The sequence below is a fragment of the Vulpes lagopus genome, chromosome X (genome assembly GCF_018345385.1).
Source record: "Vulpes lagopus strain Blue_001 chromosome X, ASM1834538v1, whole genome shotgun sequence".
Taxonomy (NCBI): Eukaryota; Metazoa; Chordata; class Mammalia; order Carnivora; family Canidae; genus Vulpes; species Vulpes lagopus.
Window position 1 is genome coordinate 35,686,882 of NC_054848.1, and position 17,472 is coordinate 35,704,353.

General features: G+C 38.4%; 1 protein-coding gene across 4 annotated transcripts in view; it reads left to right on the forward strand.

The window, feature by feature from the left end:
• USP9X (ubiquitin specific peptidase 9 X-linked) overlaps positions 1 to 17,472 on the forward strand; it is a 487,376-nt gene that overhangs the window by 363,019 nt on the left and 106,885 nt on the right. For 3 of the 4 annotated variants that reach the window (XM_041740837.1, XM_041740836.1, XM_041740839.1), the window contains one exon: positions 15,740 to 15,993. The exons of the other annotated variant lie outside the window; for it this stretch is intronic. In XM_041740837.1, the coding sequence (XP_041596771.1) occupies positions 15,898 to 15,993 (96 nt within the window). In that variant the 5' untranslated portion in view covers positions 15,740 to 15,897. The remainder of the gene's footprint in view (positions 1 to 15,739; positions 15,994 to 17,472) is intronic. 4 annotated transcript variants of the gene reach the window in all.

A 17,472-nucleotide genomic window follows, 5' to 3' on the forward strand; every position in this document is an offset into this window, starting at 1 on the left:
CACTCTCTCCCCTTATCCCCGGTCACCTGGTTGACCTTAGATATGTCATTTGATAGGTCTCAGTCAGCTAATCTGCAAATGAAGGCTTTGGAAACCTGCTGTAAAGTTGAATTTCTGGGGACTTAAAAAATTTTTTTTAAAATAATTTTCAGTGGTTATTGTGTTTTCACTGGAGAAAGTATTCACAGAGCTTCTGATGCCAGCATTCCAGAAGTCATTTTTAATTTAAAATTACTTTTTGCTTACAGCCACTTAAAAACTCATGTTTCAGAATGTCCTAGAAAAGATGCTGGAGTTTATTGAAGCTTTAATGTGCATATAAAAGCTTCCAGTATACTAATTGTGTAGATACGACTTGACACTTAGCATGGAGAAGTTTTAAATAGGAGTGTTTAGCTAATTACTGAGCATTTCTAAATGAACACATTTTTGTTGCAACAAAAAAACTAGAATGCAGGATGCAGTCTGTTGTGATTACCTAATATGAGGTTATCCATAGGAAGCAGCAGGGAGTTTACATAGTGACTCTATTTTTAAAAATTTTTAGTGTACATAGTGACTTTATTGTAAAATTTTAAAGAATTTTTAAAATTTAAGTATAGTTGATCCACGTTACATTCGTATATGGTGATTTAGTGACAAAAATTGTGGCCTGTGTGTGTTTAATAGTGGTGGTAATAGAATATGAGCATTTAGCTAAAGTAATGTATTTGGGTTTAACAAAGATTAATTAAATATCTTCATTTGCATTAGCCTGAGTTATTGATTGGATGTGAAGCTGTCTAGAGCTAGCATCACATTTGGGGGCTGGGGAACCTGTGCTTAATATAGCTGCCTTGACTGGTTTTGTGTATAATATATCATAATTGTGAGAAGAATGATGAGTCCTGTGTTAATGATAATGGCAGTACTGGTGGAGCTAGGTAAAGAAAATCCTTGACTCTTGAGCAAAGACTACATTTAAAAATTGCTTAGGGATATTTAGGTTTGTAGCTGTGGACTCAGCTATTGAAAATAACTTGCTGCATTTTAAACTCTTGAAACCTGAAATCTCATGTCTCACTGATCATTTTTTACAACATGGTTTTTGATTATACTATTTTTTTTTTAGGAATACAGTGGTAGTGTTTTTTGTTTTGTTTTTAAGATTTTACCCATTTATTCATGAGAGAGAGCGGGCGGGGCACAGAGAGACCCAGGCAGAGGGAGAAAGAAGCAGGATCCCGCCCTGGGCCAAAGGCAGGGGCCAAGCTGCCGAGCCACCCAGGGATCCCCGTGATGGTGTTTTAGAAGAAAATGCTGCAGTATGTAGCTATTAACAGTGTTATAGAAGAATAACATGGGAAAACTTTAAATGAACTAAAAATCCAGTTTTATAAAATGTGTTTCTCCAGCAGAAACATTTTGATAGAGTTTATCTTGGAGTTGGGGATATAGTGACGGTAACGGTAGATTTTTTCCTCTTTTTCAACATTATTGTGTGGCCTGGTAGTTAAAACTGAAGAACCCTGGAGCTTGTGCAACCTGGGGTAGGATCCTGGCTCTACCACTTTCACTGCCTATTTATTCACTGTGCCCTAGTTTCTTTACCCCTAAAATGGGGCTAATAATAGGCTTGATCTGAGGATTCAATAAGTTATACATAAAATTTTCTTAGAATAGTGCCTGACACAAAGTAAACACTCAAAATAGTAGCTATTATCATAACTATCAATAAGAGAATTTTTATTTAAATTTGAGGCATGTCACCTTGAGTATAGTAGTATTGAAATTGGGGAATGAGAGATGAAAATAGGGCTGACTGAGAATGACCTTGAATAGTGCTTAGGTAAAAGGTGGAGAGGAAACCACTAAAGATTTCATAGACTGAGATCTAATATACTAAACAGATTGGTGGTGTGGAGATAGTGTGGAGATCAGCCAGGATGCTTTTAAAATTGGAATCTCCTAAAGTGCAATGGGAGTAGGAAAGATAATTTTGAACACATCATAAAAGGGGAATTGTTGGAGATGGGAAGGGAGAGGGTTTGTTTGACTTGGATGTTTTTACTACCCACCCCCCCACCCCATTTTTGTTTTGAGCACCTACTTGTTGTGTACCAATGAATCCTTAGGATACAAAGATGACCACAATTCAAATAACTTCTACCCTTAGGGAACTTTTTTTTTTTTGTAAGGATTGTGATCATTACACAGATGCTTTAAGTGCAGCTGGCTCTCAGAACTTCGGATAGGAGTACTTGATGAGTTCTGAGTTGAGTGCTGGTGAATCAGTATGGGTGAAACTAAGCTGACTGCTTATTCAGAGGCTTGAGTCCACATGAAGGAGTACATTCGAAGGAATAAGAAGGCAAATTGAACTGGAGTATTTGCAAGATGAGACTGGAGTTGGGTATTGGAGGATCTTGTAGACTATTAAAACATTTTGGTCTTTGTCCTGGTTATTGAAGATTTTTAAGCAGGGCCATGATATGGTATAGTTTGCATTTTATTTTAAAGATTTTATTTATTCATGAGAGACACACACAGAGGCAGAGACACAGGCAGAGGTAGAATCAGGCTCCCCACAGGGAGCCCAATGCAGGACTCCTCCCAGGACCAGGACCAGGACCAGGACTCATCCCAGGACCCCAGGATCCTGCCCTGAGCCAAAGGTAACTCAACCACTGAGCCACCCTGGTGCTTCTAGTTTGCATTTTAATAAGAGTCATGGTGTTCATTTCCAATGCCAAAAAGATAAAACATAATTGGAGGGGTGGGTACAGGCTTGATAGTAACCATGATTTTAAGAGAAAGATCACATTCTCAGACACATTATCCTTGTCCCCTCATCTCCTCCCCCTTTTTTCCATCTTAATTCTCCTCCTTCAGAGAGAACATTTTGCAATCTGTGGAGAATCTTCATGGTTTAATGGAAGAGCCAGTGGCTTTAGAGTCTTAACACGTTAGTAACTGCCATCTTGGACAAACTCAAGTTACTTAATGTTTTAGCTTCTGTTTGTGACTATTGGATCAACAGTCATATGGGATAGGTGTCATGGTGATTTCATGAGGTTATACAAATAAAGCACCTACTGTTCTTGATACATAAGTGCTCATAACTTTGCTAATGTACAGATTAAGATGAAACTGTAAGGAAGCTGTGATATTGTAATTGATAATAAATATATATTCAGTCTTCATTCCAGTTTCTGACACAGAGCTTCAAAAACCCTACAAATTTCCTAAGAGGGGAAAGCCAATAAGAGGCATCTTATGTTAATGAGGTGGCTTTTGGAAAGCTCCTTCCCCTTCTCCCTCCTTGGGGTGTAGGGAGAGACTGGAGATTGACTTTAACCTTCAGTAGGCAGTGATTTAATCATTCATGCCTATGTAATGAAGCCTCCATAAAACTCCAAAAAGACAGGGTTCAGAGAACTTCTGGATTGGTAAACACAAGGAAAATTGGGGAAAACAGTGGGCCCAGAAAGAACATGGGAAGTACATTGCCTTTTCCCCATACATTGTCTTATGAATCTCTTCCATCTAGCAGTTTGAGTTACATCCTTTAATAATAAACCGTAAGCTAGTAAATAAAATGTTTCTCTTAGTTCTGTGAGCCGCTCTAGCAAATTAATTAAATTAACTCAAGGTGCAGGGATCATTGGAACCTCCAATCTATAGCTGGTTAGTGAGAAGCATAGGTGACAACTTGGACTTGTGACTGAGGCGGGGGAGAGGGGAGTGATCTTGTAGAACTGAGCCTTTAATCTCTGGGATCTGATGCCGTCTCCAGGTTGATAGTGTCAGAATTTAGTGGAATTGTAGAACACCCAGCTGGAGTTGGAGAATTGCTTGGTGTGAGGGGGGAAAAAAAGCACACATTGTAATTGGGTGTAGAATTGCAGAGAAACTTTGAATGGAATGGAACCAAGTCCATAAAAGAAAAAATTCTTTGAATAGTATAAATACTGAAACCCATTTTGCCTTTACCCACTAAAGTGGTTATGGATTATATGGTGTCTGAATATAATTGATGGATTGTGAGGTGTGTGACAGATAATCATAAGTAGTTAAATAATTAGTTGAAACAAATAAAATAGCAATGTTTCCAAGTGAGGTTACCTAAAAACTCGAATCAAGATTATTCCCAGTTACTATTTTACTCACATTTCAATGTTTTATTAGGAGGGATAGTAAAAAACACACACAACTGGAAGTCCAGGTATTGGTGCAGAGAATTAAGTGCACATAACTTTTAATTTTGTGTGTATGTGTGTGTTTGAATAGTTTTTGGGTTTTGGCAATTTCTCTGTGTCCATGTAAGTGTCTAAAACCTGCAATAGTTTCATGTGTCCTTTCTAGTGTAGTAGGAAAACTCCTATGTAGGAAAGGATACTTTTTCTTCCAGATAACAATGCATAATCAAGTTTGCCTTTAAGCATATCGAATCTGTCATAGTAGTAGAAATCCCAGTTTAAAATTCAAAAAGGTTAGGGTGCCTGTAACACTGTCCGTTAAATGCCCAACTCTTGATTTCTGCTCAGGTCATGGTCTCAGGGTTGTGAGAGTGAGCCCTGTGTCACGCTCCATGCTGAGCGTGGGGCCTCCTTGGGATTCTCACTCTCCCTCTCCCCACCTCATGCACACACTTGCTCTCTCTCAAATCAATTTTTAAAAAACGTTCTTACTAAAATAAAATTCCAAAAGGTCTAAATACTCTTGGCCTAAAAATAAGTATTTTTGTACTCTAAAATGATGGTTATTTTGAAATAAAGCTTAGTTCCTAAAAGATGTTTCACAATGGGTTATAATAAAGATGGGAAATTTATACATTCTACTTTAAAATTTTAAATGCACAATTCTGTTTTTCCTCTATATGCTAGTGTATTAACTGCAAAATAATAAATTTTCTAAGACACTTGTAATTAAAATTTTCATTTTGGGACACCTGGATGGTTCAGTGGTTGAGCGTCATCTGCCTTCGGCTCAGGTCATGGTCCTGGGATCGAGTCCCACATCGGGCTCCCTGCATGGAGCCTGCTTCTCCCTCTGCCTGTATCTCTGAGCCTCTCTCTCATGAATAAATAAATAAAATCTTTAACCAAAAAAAAAATGTGCTCCATTGTAGACACTGAACACATATTTCTTTTTCTTTTCTTTTCCTTTTTTTTTTTCTTTTAAGATTTTATTCATGAGAGACACAGAGGCAGAGACAGGCAGAGGGAGAAGCAGGCTTCTCTCACGGAGCCCAATGTGGGACTTGATCCCTGAACCCTGGGATCACACCCTGAGCCAAAGGTAGATGCTCAACTGCTGAGCCACACAGGTGTCCCTGAACACATATTTCTTAAATGAGTAAGCTCTGAGTTTTCATTTAATCATCTTTTATTTTTGGATGAAAAGAGAAAGTTTTATTTATTTATGAGAGAGAGAGAGAGAGAGGGGCAGAGACACAGGAGGAGGGAGAAGCAGGCTCCATGCCAGGAGCCCGACATGGGACTCGATCCCGGGACTCCAGAATCACGCCCCGGGCCAAAGGCAGGCACTAAATCGCTGAGCTACCCAGGGATCCCCTGAAAAGAGGAAGTTTTAGAAAGAGAAGGAACTCTTAAGTATACTAGGATTGTTTATATATGTGCTATATATAAAAAGACATTCTGAAATCAAGAAAAGGTTTGAGCAGAGGTGGAATAATTACTGGCTAGAGAATGACCATTCTTTGACTTGAGGGTTTCTCTAGTATTAAGGCCATCTTCCCTTGAAAACTGTTGAAGAGGGGTGCCTGGGTGGCTCAGTCTGGGAGTGTCTGACTTTTAGTTTTGTCTCAGGTCATAATCTCCGCCAGGCCACTTGCTTTAGGCTCCCTGCTCAGTGGGGGAGTCTGCTTGAGATTCTCTTTCTCTCTCAAAGAAATAAATCTCTGCTTGAGATTCTCTTTCTCTCTCAAGAAAATAAATCTTCTGGACGTGTCCCTCCTACCTTGTGCTGGTGTTGCCGTGACCAAGCATGGGTTTCACATTGTTTGCTTAAATGGAGACTTTGGGTCTCTGTCACGGGGGAATCCTTCTAGAAATGACTGGAGGGGGCAGTGGGTGCCAGCTGAGGCCAGGATGGGCCCAGGGCAGCTCCCCTTCCTCCCCAGATCCAGGCTTCCTGTGCTCTTCCCTGTGATTTACGGGCTAGCCTGAGGCCTGCATCAGGCAGAACCAGAACCTTCCATTTCTGCCAGAATAATTGATCTTTTTTTTTTTTTTTAAGATTTTATTTATTTGTTCATGGTAGACATAGAGAAGCAGAGACACAGGCAGAGGGAGAAGCAGGCTCCATGCACCGGGAGCCTGATGTGGGATTCGATCCCGGGTCTCCAGGATCGCGCCCTGGGCCAAAGGCAGGCGCCAAACCACTGCGCCACCCAGGGATCCCCTCTGCCAGAATAATTGAATTGAACACATTGGCCAAGTAAAGTTGAAATTTTACTATAAATGATAATAATAAATCATTAATTTAAAAAAAGAAAGAAAAGTGTTTGAGAAATTCAGTTCTGCAAAATTTAAAGTGAATATAAATGGTTGCCACTATGTAATACTAGATTATTTTAAAAAAACACAATGCCCAAATAAATAAAAATAAAAAAAATAAAAAACACAATGCCAATCTTTAACCAGGTATAGATGATGCTTCTTCCGTCTTGGAAGATACTGAGATGCTAAGTTTAAATATGAAAAAATGCTGTCTTCTAAAGGCCATATAATATTGCCATTGAGGTTACATTGCAGAAAATCCAACATAATTCCTGGTTAAAACCTGAGTGAAAGAAAGGGAAAACAATGATCCTTACAATACTTCACGTTTTTCTAAAATAGAACTTGATGCTTTTTATACAAAGCTTACCTCTTCATACAGGCAAATGAACTGAGTATTTGCAAGATGAGACTGGAGTTGGGTATTGGAGGATCTTGTAGGACTATTAAACATTTTGGTCTTTGTCCTGGTTATTGAAGATTTTAAGCAGGGCCATGATATGGTATAGTTTGCCATTTTATTTTAAAGATTTTATTTATTCATGAGAGACACACACAGAGGCAGAGACACAGGCAGAGGTAGAATCAGGCTCCCCACAGGGAGCCCAATGCAGGACTCCTCCCAGGACCAGGACCAGGACCAGGACTCATCCCAGGACCCCAGGATCCTGCCCTGAGCCAAAGGTAACTCAACCACTGAGCCACCCTGGTGCTTCTAGTTTGCATTTTAATAAGAGTCATGGTGTTCATTTCCAATGCCAAAAAGATAAAACATAATTGGAGGGGTGGGTACAGGCTTGATAGTAACCATGATTTTAAGAGAAAGATCACATTCTCAGACACATTATCCTTGTCCCCTCATCTCCTCCCCCTTTTTTCCATCTTAATTCTCCTCCTTCAGAGAGAACATTTTGCAATCTGTGGAGAATCTTCATGGTTTAATGGAAGAGCCAGTGGCTTTAGAGTCTTAACACGTTAGTAACTGCCATCTTGGACAAACTCAAGTTACTTAATGTTTTAGCTTCTGTTTGTGACTATTGGATCAACAGTCATATGGGATAGGTGTCATGGTGATTTCATGAGGTTATACAAATAAAGCACCTACTGTTCTTGATACATAAGTGCTCATAACTTTGCTAATGTACAGATTAAGATGAAACTGTAAGGAAGCTGTGATATTGTAATTGATAATAAATATATATTCAGTCTTCATTCCAGTTTCTGACACAGAGCTTCAAAAACCCTACAAATTTCCTAAGAGGGGAAAGCCAATAAGAGGCATCTTATGTTAATGAGGTGGCTTTTGGAAAGCTCCTTCCCCTTCTCCCTCCTTGGGGTGTAGGGAGAGACTGGAGATTGACTTTAACCTTCAGTAGGCAGTGATTTAATCATTCATGCCTATGTAATGAAGCCTCCATAAAACTCCAAAAAGACAGGGTTCAGAGAACTTCTGGATTGGTAAACACAAGGAAAATTGGGGAAAACAGTGGGCCCAGAAAGAACATGGGAAGTACATTGCCTTTTCCCCATACATTGTCTTATGAATCTCTTCCATCTAGCAGTTTGAGTTACATCCTTTAATAATAAACCGTAAGCTAGTAAATAAAATGTTTCTCTTAGTTCTGTGAGCCGCTCTAGCAAATTAATTAAATTAACTCAAGGTGCAGGGATCATTGGAACCTCCAATCTATAGCTGGTTAGTGAGAAGCATAGGTGACAACTTGGACTTGTGACTGAGGCGGGGGAGAGGGGAGTGATCTTGTAGAACTGAGCCTTTAATCTCTGGGATCTGATGCCGTCTCCAGGTTGATAGTGTCAGAATTTAGTGGAATTGTAGAACACCCAGCTGGAGTTGGAGAATTGCTTGGTGTGAGGGGGGAAAAAAAGCACACATTGTAATTGGGTGTAGAATTGCAGAGAAACTTTGAATGGAATGGAACCAAGTCCATAAAAGAAAAAATTCTTTGAATAGTATAAATACTGAAACCCATTTTGCCTTTACCCACTAAAGTGGTTATGGATTATATGGTGTCTGAATATAATTGATGGATTGTGAGGTGTGTGACAGATAATCATAAGTAGTTAAATAATTAGTTGAAACAAATAAAATAGCAATGTTTCCAAGTGAGGTTACCTAAAAACTCGAATCAAGATTATTCCCAGTTACTATTTTACTCACATTTCAATGTTTTATTAGGAGGGATAGTAAAAAACACACACAACTGGAAGTCCAGGTATTGGTGCAGAGAATTAAGTGCACATAACTTTTAATTTTGTGTGTATGTGTGTGTTTGAATAGTTTTTGGGTTTTGGCAATTTCTCTGTGTCCATGTAAGTGTCTAAAACCTGCAATAGTTTCATGTGTCCTTTCTAGTGTAGTAGGAAAACTCCTATGTAGGAAAGGATACTTTTTCTTCCAGATAACAATGCATAATCAAGTTTGCCTTTAAGCATATCGAATCTGTCATAGTAGTAGAAATCCCAGTTTAAAATTCAAAAAGGTTAGGGTGCCTGTAACACTGTCCGTTAAATGCCCAACTCTTGATTTCTGCTCAGGTCATGGTCTCAGGGTTGTGAGAGTGAGCCCTGTGTCACGCTCCATGCTGAGCGTGGGGCCTCCTTGGGATTCTCACTCTCCCTCTCCCCACCTCATGCACACACTTGCTCTCTCTCAAATCAATTTTTAAAAAACGTTCTTACTAAAATAAAATTCCAAAAGGTCTAAATACTCTTGGCCTAAAAATAAGTATTTTTGTACTCTAAAATGATGGTTATTTTGAAATAAAGCTTAGTTCCTAAAAGATGTTTCACAATGGGTTATAATAAAGATGGGAAATTTATACATTCTACTTTAAAATTTTAAATGCACAATTCTGTTTTTCCTCTATATGCTAGTGTATTAACTGCAAAATAATAAATTTTCTAAGACACTTGTAATTAAAATTTTCATTTTGGGACACCTGGATGGTTCAGTGGTTGAGCGTCATCTGCCTTCGGCTCAGGTCATGGTCCTGGGATCGAGTCCCACATCGGGCTCCCTGCATGGAGCCTGCTTCTCCCTCTGCCTGTATCTCTGAGCCTCTCTCTCATGAATAAATAAATAAAATCTTTAACCAAAAAAAAAATGTGCTCCATTGTAGACACTGAACACATATTTCTTTTTCTTTTCTTTTCCTTTTTTTTTTTCTTTTAAGATTTTATTCATGAGAGACACAGAGGCAGAGACAGGCAGAGGGAGAAGCAGGCTTCTCTCACGGAGCCCAATGTGGGACTTGATCCCTGAACCCTGGGATCACACCCTGAGCCAAAGGTAGATGCTCAACTGCTGAGCCACACAGGTGTCCCTGAACACATATTTCTTAAATGAGTAAGCTCTGAGTTTTCATTTAATCATCTTTTATTTTTTGGATGAAAAGAGAAAGTTTTATTTATTTATGAGAGAGAGAGAGAGAGAGGGGCAGAGACACAGGAGGAGGGAGAAGCAGGCTCCATGCCAGGAGCCCGACATGGGACTCGATCCCGGGACTCCAGAATCACGCCCCGGGCCAAAGGCAGGCACTAAATCGCTGAGCTACCCAGGGATCCCCTGAAAAGAGGAAGTTTTAGAAAGAGAAGGAACTCTTAAGTATACTAGGATTGTTTATATATGTGCTATATATAAAAAGACATTCTGAAATCAAGAAAAGGTTTGAGCAGAGGTGGAATAATTACTGGCTAGAGAATGACCATTCTTTGACTTGAGGGTTTCTCTAGTATTAAGGCCATCTTCCCTTGAAAACTGTTGAAGAGGGGTGCCTGGGTGGCTCAGTCTGGGAGTGTCTGACTTTTAGTTTTGTCTCAGGTCATAATCTCCGCCAGGCCACTTGCTTTAGGCTCCCTGCTCAGTGGGGGAGTCTGCTTGAGATTCTCTTTCTCTCTCAAAGAAATAAATCTCTGCTTGAGATTCTCTTTCTCTCTCAAGAAAATAAATCTTCTGGACGTGTCCCTCCTACCTTGTGCTGGTGTTGCCGTGACCAAGCATGGGTTTCACATTGTTTGCTTAAATGGAGACTTTGGGTCTCTGTCACGGGGGAATCCTTCTAGAAATGACTGGAGGGGGCAGTGGGTGCCAGCTGAGGCCAGGATGGGCCCAGGGCAGCTCCCCTTCCTCCCCAGATCCAGGCTTCCTGTGCTCTTCCCTGTGATTTACGGGCTAGCCTGAGGCCTGCATCAGGCAGAACCAGAACCTTCCATTTCTGCCAGAATAATTGATCTTTTTTTTTTTTTTTTAAGATTTTATTTATTTGTTCATGGTAGACATAGAGAAGCAGAGACACAGGCAGAGGGAGAAGCAGGCTCCATGCACCGGGAGCCTGATGTGGGATTCGATCCCGGGTCTCCAGGATCGCGCCCTGGGCCAAAGGCAGGCGCCAAACCACTGCGCCACCCAGGGATCCCCTCTGCCAGAATAATTGAATTGAACACATTGGCCAAGTAAAGTTGAAATTTTACTATAAATGATAATAATAAATCATTAATTTAAAAAAAGAAAGAAAAGTGTTTGAGAAATTCAGTTCTGCAAAATTTAAAGTGAATATAAATGGTTGCCACTATGTAATACTAGATTATTTTAAAAAAACACAATGCCCAAATAAATAAAAATAAAAAAAATAAAAAACACAATGCCAATCTTTAACCAGGTATAGATGATGCTTCTTCCGTCTTGGAAGATACTGAGATGCTAAGTTTAAATATGAAAAAATGCTGTCTTCTAAAGGCCATATAATATTGCCATTGAGGTTACATTGCAGAAAATCCAACATAATTCCTGGTTAAAACCTGAGTGAAAGAAAGGGAAAACAATGATCCTTACAATACTTCACGTTTTTCTAAAATAGAACTTGATGCTTTTTATACAAAGCTTACCTCTTCATACAGTAAATTTTCACATTGGATTTGTTGAATATGAGCATTCCTTTAGGAAATTTAACTATTTAACACAATAGTTAAATTTTAAATGATTTGTATAATTTTTGAGTTGTTCAGTGGAGGATACTGCTCCTTTGACTTGGTAGAAAGCTTGTTCTGTCTTTGCTGGGTATGCCTAAGTGTCTCCTAGAAAAGAAGCTCTGTAGAGTCTGGGGCTGCTTCTTGAAATCAAGTGAAACACAGTGTGATTCCCATCTATTTCCACCACTTGGATTAAATGGTATTTATTAAGAAAGGTAGCAGTGTTAATTCTTGGATAACTTAGTTGTAGCATATCTTTGATAAATTTTTTTCCCATTCAAAGCTTTCCAAATTATTATTATTTTTTTAAAGATTTTATTTATTTATTCATGAGACACAGAGAGAGAGAGAGGCAGAGACACAGGCAGAGGGAGAAGAAGGCTCCATGCAGGGAGCCCATGTGGGACTTGAACCCCGGAGTCTGGGATCACACCCTGGGCCAAAGGCAGTTGCTAAACCACTGAGCCACCCAGGCGTCCCACTTTCCAAATTATATCTAAAAACATTATTTTACAATTCTTACCTCATATTCAAGAACCCTTCACAATACAGTATAGAAAGGGAAAAGAAAATTAGGTATTTTGAGAATTACTGTGTGTTTGGTATTTGGCAAAACATCTTTATTAAAATAATCTTTAAAAAATAATCTTTGTGGCATTTTTGTGGGTGGCATTCAGTGTTGTTCTTTTAAAGATTATTTGTTTACTCATGAGAGAGAGAGAGAGAGGCAGAGATACAGGCAGAGGGAGAAGCAGGCTCCATGCAGGGAGCCTGATGTGGGACTTGATCCCCAGACTCCAGGATCATGCCCCCGCCAAAGGCAGGCTCTAAACGAGCTACCCAGGGATCCCCCATTATCTCAGTTTTAGACACCTGTGAAAATAGAGTGGCCATTACTGGTTTTAATAAGATAGGCAGCTTGTAAGTGGCAGAGGTGGGATTTTGAAATAAAAGTTATGCTTTAATCCAGAAAGTATTTTTAATTACTTTGTATCTATTTCTTGCTCTTAATCTTTGAATCCTAGCATACTGAGGAAAAGGTTATCAATTCTGATGTGGTGGGAGAGACATAGCTATTAAAAATACCAGAATAGAGTAGAGTATATATGCTATGCTGAGACCTGACATACCTGCCCAGCACTACTGGAAATCTTGAAATGTGGAGAACTTGACAGAGATAGAAGAAATCTAGAAACCAAGGGACAGAAAAGTGAGAATTATATAGGAAGAGATAGGATGGCAAGCAGTTTGAAGCTTTGTCAATGGGATATTCTGCAAGAAGCAGAAGATGATTTAGTTCTATGGTCAGAATAAAAAGTATATTGTTTGGTGGAGAGGTTGGTTACACGTCTCCCTTTTCCATTTACCTTAAAGTTGTTTAAAGGGGTAGTTCTTTAGTAATCCACAGAATACTTTTCGTTAAAATAATTTATTCCCAGACTTTAGCCAGATAGTTTTGATTTGTTTGTAGACGGAGGGTTTTTGGGATACATATAGATAGGAGGATGTTGAGCTTAAAACATCACAAGGGTATAATTTTCAAGATATTTTAACTCAATCTCCAAATGTTAATGGACTGCAAAGCAAGAGAGCGTTCAGTGCTATGTGTATACATATAATTTTATTGTGGGAGAAAATACATAACCTTAAATTTTATCATTTTAACCATTTTTAAGTGTACGATTCAGTGGCCCTTAAGTACGTTCACGTTGTGCAACCATCACCATCATCTATCTCTGGAACTTTTTTTTATCTTCCCAAGCTGAAACTGTACCTGTTAACTCCTTAATCTTCTTTCCCCTTAACCCCTGGTGACCACCTTTCTACTCTCTGTATTAGTGTTGGTACCTCATGTAAGTAGAATCATAGAATATTTGTCTCCTTGAGACTGGCTTATTTCACTTAGCATTATGTCCTTGAGGTTCATCCATGTTGTAGCATGTGTTAGAATTTCCTTCCTTTTTAACACTAAAGAATATCTCAGTTGTATGTGCATACATTTTATTCATTCTTTTGTCCTTGGATTGCTTCCTGGAAAGACTTTTTAAGAGAGATAGTATTGGTGTAGTGAACAAAGTAATAGAATTTCTAATTCTAGACTTGTTTATTTTCTACTGTGCTTTGGTCGAGTCACTTATTGGATGCTTGGTTTTCCAATTTTAGAAAAATACCACATTCTGTGTAAATGGTAAAGATTTACCTTAAAAAAAAAAAACTTCAATTTTTTGGTGTTGCTCAGGATTCATCCTCTCTCCTAGACTTTCCCCACACTTGGCATCCATATTCTTCAGTTAAGACCCACTGGCTTTAAAGCAACAATTTTTATTTTTTATTTTTATTTATTTGTGATAGACACACACACACACACACACACACACACACACATACACACACACACAGAGGCAGAGACACAGGCGGAGGGAGAAGCAGGCTTCATGCACCAGGAGCCCGACGTGGGACTCGATCCCGGGTCTCCAGGATCGCGCCCTGGGCCAAAGGCAGGCGCTGAACCGCTGCGCCACCCAGGGATCCCTAAAGCAACAATTTTGATAGCTTCGACTCAAACAGATGATGAGGAAAAATGGAAGAAGGGAAAGGGGAGGCAGAGACATTCTTCAGATTTTTGGGAAAAGGGAAGGGCAGAGATTGGTGATTTTTCAGTAAAGTAGATGAAGAATAAGGCATCCAGGAAAAGAGCAAGGGGATGATGATTGGAGCATCAATCATCCTTTGGGGAGAGTACACAAGTGGATCATGAACCCAGGTTGGGAAACAAACAGAAGAAATTGGAACAAATTTGAAGTGGAGAAGAATCAAGCTGATTAGCTGATAATTTTGAGTGGCAAGAAAAGAAAGGTACTCACATAATTTGCTAGCAGACCCAAAATGACTGAAGAAAATTAGGCTAGTTTCTCTAGGTTTTTAAAATTGTTTACTTCACCTGAAGTTTTTTGTAATGTAGGGTGTATGCAAATGGAAAACAAAATTGAAAGGAGGGCCAATCAATCGTGTTATCTTTTGTATTTTCACTTTACATATTAAACATTTTTCTGTGTCTGTTTTTAGGCTCATTAGTACTTGATATTATTGGTCTTAAACTTTTATACGAATTTGATAAGTGAACAAAATCTTGTTAGGAACTTATTTCTGGGTTAAGTATTTTATTTATTTTTATATATATATATATATATAAACGTTTTTCAAGATTTACTTATTTTAGGAGTGCCTGGGTGGTTCAGTCAGTTAAGCATCTGCCTTTGGCTCAGGTCATGATTTCCAGGGTCATTAGGATTGAACCTCGCCATCCCCAAGATCATGACTTGAGCCAAAATCAAGAGTTGGACACTTACTGAGCCACTTAGGTGTCCCAAATGGTTATATTTAAATTAGAGGTGTAAACTTGGACTGTTTTGGACTAAAAGGAAAGTATGGTCACTTTATAATGACATATCTATATAAGTCATCAGCTAAGGCTCTCGATCTCATGGCACAATTCTCAATCACCAAGGGAGATATTTTGGAAGTGCGAGCCATTGGTCTAATGAATATAGAATTGAGCGTTTTGCTGGTATTCCCTTATATACCTTTGCTGGTCAAGTAACAAAGAATTCCATTGTTAAACAGTTGTGGTTTGTCAGGCTTCTGGGGAATGCCTGTGACCAAAACAATGCCAAAAGGGAAGAGTCAGGGTCACTTGAAACATTGAGTTTTTTGGAATAGTAGTATATAGTTTGAACTTTTTCCAAACAAAAATCCCCCCAAAGTTTTAAAGTTTCTATTAAAGCCTGTTATAATCTTGTTCGAAAACTATTTTTATAATGCCCTAGTACTGGTGTGATAAACGTTAGTTGTACAGTCTTTCTGAAATGTTTTTAAAAATAGCCTTTTGTTACCTGGTTTATGCGTGGAGTATTCATAATTTTACAGTGAATTGAAAGTATTAGCAAATTGGAGACAGTTTTTTGTCATTCCATGATTGAATCAAAATGGCAACTAAATAAATACCTTGATAATATGTCTTTGGGATCCCAGAAGAAAGCTGAAACATATAATCCTGTGCTTTGGTACAAACTGATCTACAGTTACCAGTTTAAGTTGAATATGGTATTAATGAGACTTTAGGTTTTCACCTCACCCTCTCAGTATATAGCCACCTTGACTAGATTCACTGGTAATACTAAAATTGAACAGTTCCTTAATTCATGATTTTTAAATATAAAACAAATATAATGTTTTTCTTCTCGTAGGTTATGCAATGGTCTCTGCAAGATGGTTTATTCTTGAATTGGAGCTTTTTAAGACTGACAAATGCTGGTACTTCATCTTCTATAAGTGGACTATAATTTCTTTTCTCAAGACAACTACATAAGCAGACAAAATTGCAAAGATCTGCCCTGTGTCGAGTATGACAGCCACGACTCGTGGCTCTCCAGTAGGAGGGAATGACAGCCAGGGCCAGGCTCCTGATGGACAGTCTCAGCCCCCCCTCCAACAGAATCAGGTAGGACATTTAAGATACTAGTTAAAGCCACATTGGTATGTCTACTATGTGATACTAAATAATGGAGCATGTTCTGAATAATTTATGAAGTAACCATAAAACTTAAGAAATGTAAATATAGGTCTCACACAGTAATAAGAAAGCTCAAGCACTGTGGGTGGTGATGCTTGAGTATGTAGCCCCTCTTTTGCTCGTATCTTACTTATTACACAATCAGTTATCAAATGAAGTATTTATATTTAAGCCCTCTGTATCAATTCCAGAGTAAAGTGTTAAATCATTCAGTGTAGCCTGTTAAAGAGATTGGATTCAAGTCATGTTGTTTGTGTTCAAATTTGAGATTTTCACTGTACTAGTCTTACGACTGGATAAATATACAACCTCTGAGCCTCAGTTTTTCATCTTAAAATGGGGATAATGGTAGTAACTACTTAATGGGATTGTGAAGAGGATCAAGTGAAATAATGATTACAAAGTTTACAAAATAGATTTTGGTATCAAGGTTTTATGCTGGCCTTAAAACTCACAGATGAATATTTTATTCTATTCTGTGGATGAATTTGTGTATGATTTCTGCATTTTCATTAATCATTTGGAAGATTTTATTGGTGAAGCCATCTGGCCTGGGGTTTCATTTGTAGGAAGGTTTTAATAAAGATTCATCACCTTTTTTTATTAGAGGAATTTTCTCGATCTTATTTTTTGGAGTGTGTGTTTGTGTTCTCTTTTGGTAAGTTGTGTTTTTCAAGGAATTCGTATACTCATCTAGATTTTCAAATTTACTGAGGTATAGTTGTTCTCATATCCTCCCTATTGTCTTTTGAATGTCTCAAAGTCAGTGGTAATTTCTCTTCCTTCATTTCTGATACTGCTAATTTGCCTTCCCTCTTCTGAGGACTATTTCCTTAGGGATTCATCTATTTCATTAAACTTGCTCCAAAACCAACTTTTGGCTTCAATTCTCTCTCCCCTCCTCACTTGTATATTTTAACCTTTTATCTTTGTTCCTTTCATTTCCTTGGAATTTGACTTGCTGTTTTTCTCATTTCTTGAAGTGGAAGTTTAATAATTGCTTTTCAGCTACTTTTCCTAATATATGCAGTTGTATCAATTAATAACCAAATAAGACAAACATACTAAAATTTGTGATGTGCAGCTCAACACTTACAAGTGATTTTATAGCTGAGGTGCATGCACATGAATGACAGACATCTGGCTTACAGTTGGTGCATGTTTATGTAGAATTCTGTATGGATAAGTTTTTAGGCAAAAATATTGTTACTGTAGGGTACTTAAATTTGTCATTTGGGGATAAGTTCTCATTGTCCAGTTTTTATAGGTTAAATGATCTATTACAGATAGGGTACAAAAGAGATGCACATGTGCTCTCTGTCTCTCTTTCCCCTCCTTCTTTTCTGTCTGCCATTTTAGAGAAGTGAGCAAATCAGGTTTTTATTTTATTTTACCAAATAAATATGT